A 4,310-nucleotide genomic window follows, 5' to 3' on the forward strand; every position below is an offset into this window, starting at 1 on the left:
TTAATGTCGTACTTTTATAACTTCTTTGCTTTTAATTAAAAACTAGGCCAGTCAATCATGTCTTAGTGAACTTGTTGTCTATTACTAATTTAATCATTTAAATATAAATGTGATTAGCAAGTCATCATAATATAATTCTAGTTTTTTCATCTCATAAATTGCAAGTAAATAATCACTTTATAAGCTTTGTCGTTACCTATAATGCAAAACTTCACTTTTTTTTTATTGAATGATATTTTATTACTTTTAAATCGATCTATGCATTATAAAAATATTTAAAATATATACACATAATACAATCACACTCATTTTAAACGTCTTTATAACTTTAAATTATGAATTTACCTATGTTAAACAAACATGCATATATAACATAAAAGAATCTCCCACCTGAATCATTCTTAACACCACCAAGCTCTCCCGTATGAAACTAGACTATAATATAAGAGTTTGACTGAAATCAGGAATTTCGATCTAAACTCTAAATTGTTTTAAAAAGTTCATTATAGTTACATTTACAAATTAATACTCCCTCTGTCCACAATTAATTGTTTTGGTTTTCTTTTTTAGAGTCAATCTATAAGAACTTTGACTTACATTTTACGATGTATATTTTCATCATATTAATATGCAAAAAATTGTAATTTATAGTACTTTTCGTATAGCTTATAAAAATGAGTTAAATTGACTTTCGAAAAGTGCAACATGACAAATAAAAGTGAACAGAGAAGTAATTTATTTAGAACTTAATAACTTAAAAGAATCAAATTTCTCGAATTATAAATTTCAAATTTCAAATTTGGATTCGATAACTTTGAGTTTGTCCATAATTATTCATAAGAGTTAGTTTTGAAAGGATAGAACCAATGATATTAATTATTGCCATGCTAACATGATTATTTGAATGAGGACTTTAGATTTTTGAGAGTGAGTTAATATAATATCATAGTACAAGACATGATTATTACTTGGAAGTTAATATAATTAACAATCTAAATAAACAAATGTACTTTGAAAAGACAACAAAAGCCCATACATATGATTTGGTCACATGGTTAAAGAATTAAACCATCATCTTTTTCCAAATTTCATAAATATATATAAACCTTATTATAGCCAAAACTTATAACAAAAATACAAAGGCTTTTGTGTTCTAACAACAATAATGTACACTAACAAAACTTCTATTCAAAGAGAAAGCTTTGTTATTCAAGTTTCAGAAAATTTTCAATCTTCATCTCAAGTTATTAGCCCTTCTTCTAATAAATTAATCAATTTCTCCGCCATGAAGCTTTTCGATCGCTTTCGCAAGATCGTTATGCGATTCGTTTTTCCCATCCCGACGTCTAGCCGGAGGAGGCCGAATCGGGCTGGGGCAACGATGTCAGCAACCGGGCCGGGCTCAGGCCAGAGACGAAGATCCTGTGACCGGCCCGATCCGCCGAAGACCTCATGTAGCTCTTATTATTCATCAACTTCTCATTATAATGAAGCTATTGCTGATTGTATAGAGTTTTTTAATAAGTCATCACAAGATCAAGGTATTTTTAGTGGTAGAAAATCAGACGTTATTGTGTGATTTTTATGTTTTTTGGGGGCTAAAGTAATTAATTCAGTGCAACCATGCTTGTAGCTTGTGTTGTTTATTTTTTTTTGAATTTCATGAGTTCAAATTTGATGTTGTAAATTTAAACATAGTTGTATATGTGGAATAGCTGATTTTGATTTTCTTAATCTACACAATCTATTCAATTATAGAGACCCCATAACAAAATATGAATAGTAATACCCAAAATGTTGATATTAAGAAAATCGAGTTCAAATCGATCTAAAAATCCTCGATGTTCGACTAATTTCAAAAGAGATTTACTATAAAATAAAAACGTTATCTTTGAATGGATACCTTCGGGAGAATAATTTGTTTTTATTTTTTTCTTACAAAATTTAGTTATTCTCTAGCTATTCTTGAATTTTTTGTAAAACTCATTAGAGATTTTTTTTTTTTTAATATTATTACAAGAAGCAAAAGGAATTACATATCATAATTAATAGTATATCTCTTATTGAAAATTTTAAACAAAGAAATCAAATATGCATATTAACCAACCTTACTTTTCACACTTTGATTTCAAGCAAAACCATTGGAAAATTCAAACGGGACGCAAGCCTTGAGATCTCTTTTCATTCGATTTAAACTCGAGCAGATTAAATGTTATTATCCGAATTACTACCTCTTTTCCTAGAAAAAATTCCCCCAATCAATGGTATGATTAGGGATATTTTTTTCTTTTTCTTCTTGTTGATTGAAGGATGGTTTTGTAATAATACAACATGATCATGATCATCACCTTGTGGAGGATTTGCAAATGTGACATATCTTTTTTTGTGAAACTCGATATTATTTTGATCATGTGACATAATTTGTGATTTCTCTATATATTTTAGGTCTTCAATTTCTGATACCATGACTTTTTGTTGCTCAAATTTTAGCTTATTAAGCTCATTTCTTGTGCGTTCAAGTTCTTCTTCTAAAGAAGAGAGACATGTAGCCATTACCAATCTTTCTTCTCTTGCCCTTTCTAGTCTTTGCTTTGTCTCAATTAACTCATCATTAAACGAGTCGTCGCTTTCGTCTTCATGACTCGATCCATCTCGTTTCTGAATAAATAAATATGTTAGAGTTATATATACTGACAGTGTAAATAATATTTGTCATATCGAGTAAATTATTTGGTGAAATGTAGGCAACTTGAACTCAAAAAAATGAATTTCTTCATTGTATAATTAAAGATTAGAGTCATTGATCTAGTATATATAAAAACAGTTCAATTTATATATGTTTGAAATTAAAAGATACTTTGGTTTGTTGGTTTATCCTCTTTTTCACTATAATATTGTCAGTCTTTATTCTCCAACATGAAAAAAAAATATACTTGTATTACAGATTAAGCAAATGTTTTTTTTCTTCTTATACTGCTTAATGTTGCATTTTAGAGATTATAGCATTAATGAGCTTTAGCGGCAATTAATCAGCAATTGCCGCTAAATATATATTTTTAGCGGCAATTAACACTCTTTGTATATGTTCCTAAAGGCTTTAGCGATAGTGGATCTAATGACACTTAACTAATGCCGGTAAAGACTTAATCACTCTTTATTAATGTGTTTATTTATTGCCGATAAAAGTTATTTTTGTTATAGTACAATAGGTTCAAGCCATGTGAAAGTAGCCTCTTGCAAAATTAGTTGCATACATTATACCTTTATGGTGGGGTTCTTTTCTGGATTCATAAATAGCAGTACAATCGGTTGTGTTTTCCTCACACAAATAGAGATAATGTATGCGTACATCCTAAAACGAATACTTTTTGAAAACTACAACCTATAATGAGCAATGTGTCCATTTTGGTCGGTAACGTCCAAAAGGTGTCTGTTTTGGAGCCGAACTCGTGATACCTAAACCCCACGGGTAAGATTATATTGGATAGATTATTATTTTATGCGGTATATAGCAAATATACACTATTATATCCCTAAGAGACAACTACATATAACTGTCACTGAATTGAAAAATAATAATAGAAATTACGTGCTACAAATATATTAAAAGAACTCTCATATAATGTAAAAATTTGGTATACTTTCGGTGTATATAATATGAAGTGGAGAATAAATGGTGTATATTACCTGTTTAAGCTTATTAGCAGAGTAGAGTTCTCCAGCAAGAACTCTTTCTCCGAACAACATGACTGCCTCCTTAACCGAACGAAATGGAGCACTCGTATCGATTTCCGCCTTTCCCATCATTGTCGTCACTCCTCCTTCTGATTCTTCCATATCGTTTATTATCAGTTTCAACACTATTATCGATCGAATGTATGTGTGTGTTATGTTTGTAGGAGTGTGTTAGATGAATGAGAGACTATAAAAGAGCTTAAAAAGTGGAAACAAAAGAAGATGAGTAAGTGGAGCTTCGTTTCTTCAAGTCCACTTCACTAGAATTATTCTGCCTTGTAACTTTGTACCTCTTTCTTTTAGTAAAAAATATACAGAATTGATTCAACTAGAAGCTTAAGGCAAATTGGGCTGGATTGTATGGGTTCTTTTGGTTTATTTAATGGGCCTACTTTGATTTTGATGTAAAAATGAGTAATTTTCACATATGACAAACATAAAAATCATATTTGTATGGTATAACTATACTTTGCATAATGTGTTCCATAGCTAACATGAATATGTATATTTCACTATACATATACAACAAAACAGTTGTATAAGTCGTCGTACATATACAAAAGAAAACAATTATA

General features: G+C 29.7%; 2 protein-coding genes across 2 annotated transcripts; one reads left to right on the forward strand and one right to left on the reverse strand.

Annotated features, from left to right (window-relative positions):
* The first annotated feature begins 1,165 nt into the window (after positions 1–1,165).
* Positions 1,166–1,588, forward strand: LOC107017525. The gene has a single exon (XM_015217712.1). The coding sequence runs from the start codon at positions 1,166–1,168 to the stop codon at positions 1,577–1,579; it is 414 nt and encodes a 137-aa protein (XP_015073198.1). The 3' UTR covers positions 1,580–1,588.
* A 451-nt stretch (positions 1,589–2,039) lies between these two features.
* LOC107017302 (WEB family protein At1g75720) lies at positions 2,040–3,837 on the reverse strand. Its single transcript, XM_015217565.2, has 2 exons — positions 3,688–3,837; positions 2,040–2,658 (listed from the first exon to the last, which is right to left on the reverse strand). The coding sequence occupies exons 1-2, from the start codon at positions 3,835–3,837 to the stop codon at positions 2,206–2,208; spliced, it is 603 nt and encodes a 200-aa protein (XP_015073051.1). The 3' UTR covers positions 2,040–2,205.
* Positions 3,838–4,310: the final 473 nt, after the last annotated feature.

The sequence above is a fragment of the Solanum pennellii genome, chromosome 4 (genome assembly GCF_001406875.1).
Source record: "Solanum pennellii chromosome 4, SPENNV200".
Taxonomy (NCBI): domain Eukaryota; kingdom Viridiplantae; phylum Streptophyta; class Magnoliopsida; order Solanales; family Solanaceae; genus Solanum; species Solanum pennellii.

Excerpts from the sequence above, each read along its gene's own strand:
- LOC107017525 (XM_015217712.1), top strand. The coding sequence starts at position 1,166 with ATGTACACTAACAAAACTTCTATTCAAAGAGAAAGCTTTGTTATTCAA.
- LOC107017302 (XM_015217565.2), bottom strand. The coding sequence starts at position 3,837 with ATGGAAGAATCAGAAGGAGGAGTGACGACAATGATGGGAAAGGCGGAA. Across the intron at positions 2,659-3,687 it reads CTGCTAATAAGCTTAAACAG|AAACGAGATGGATCGAGTCA; the intron begins GTAATATACACC and ends TTATTTATTCAG.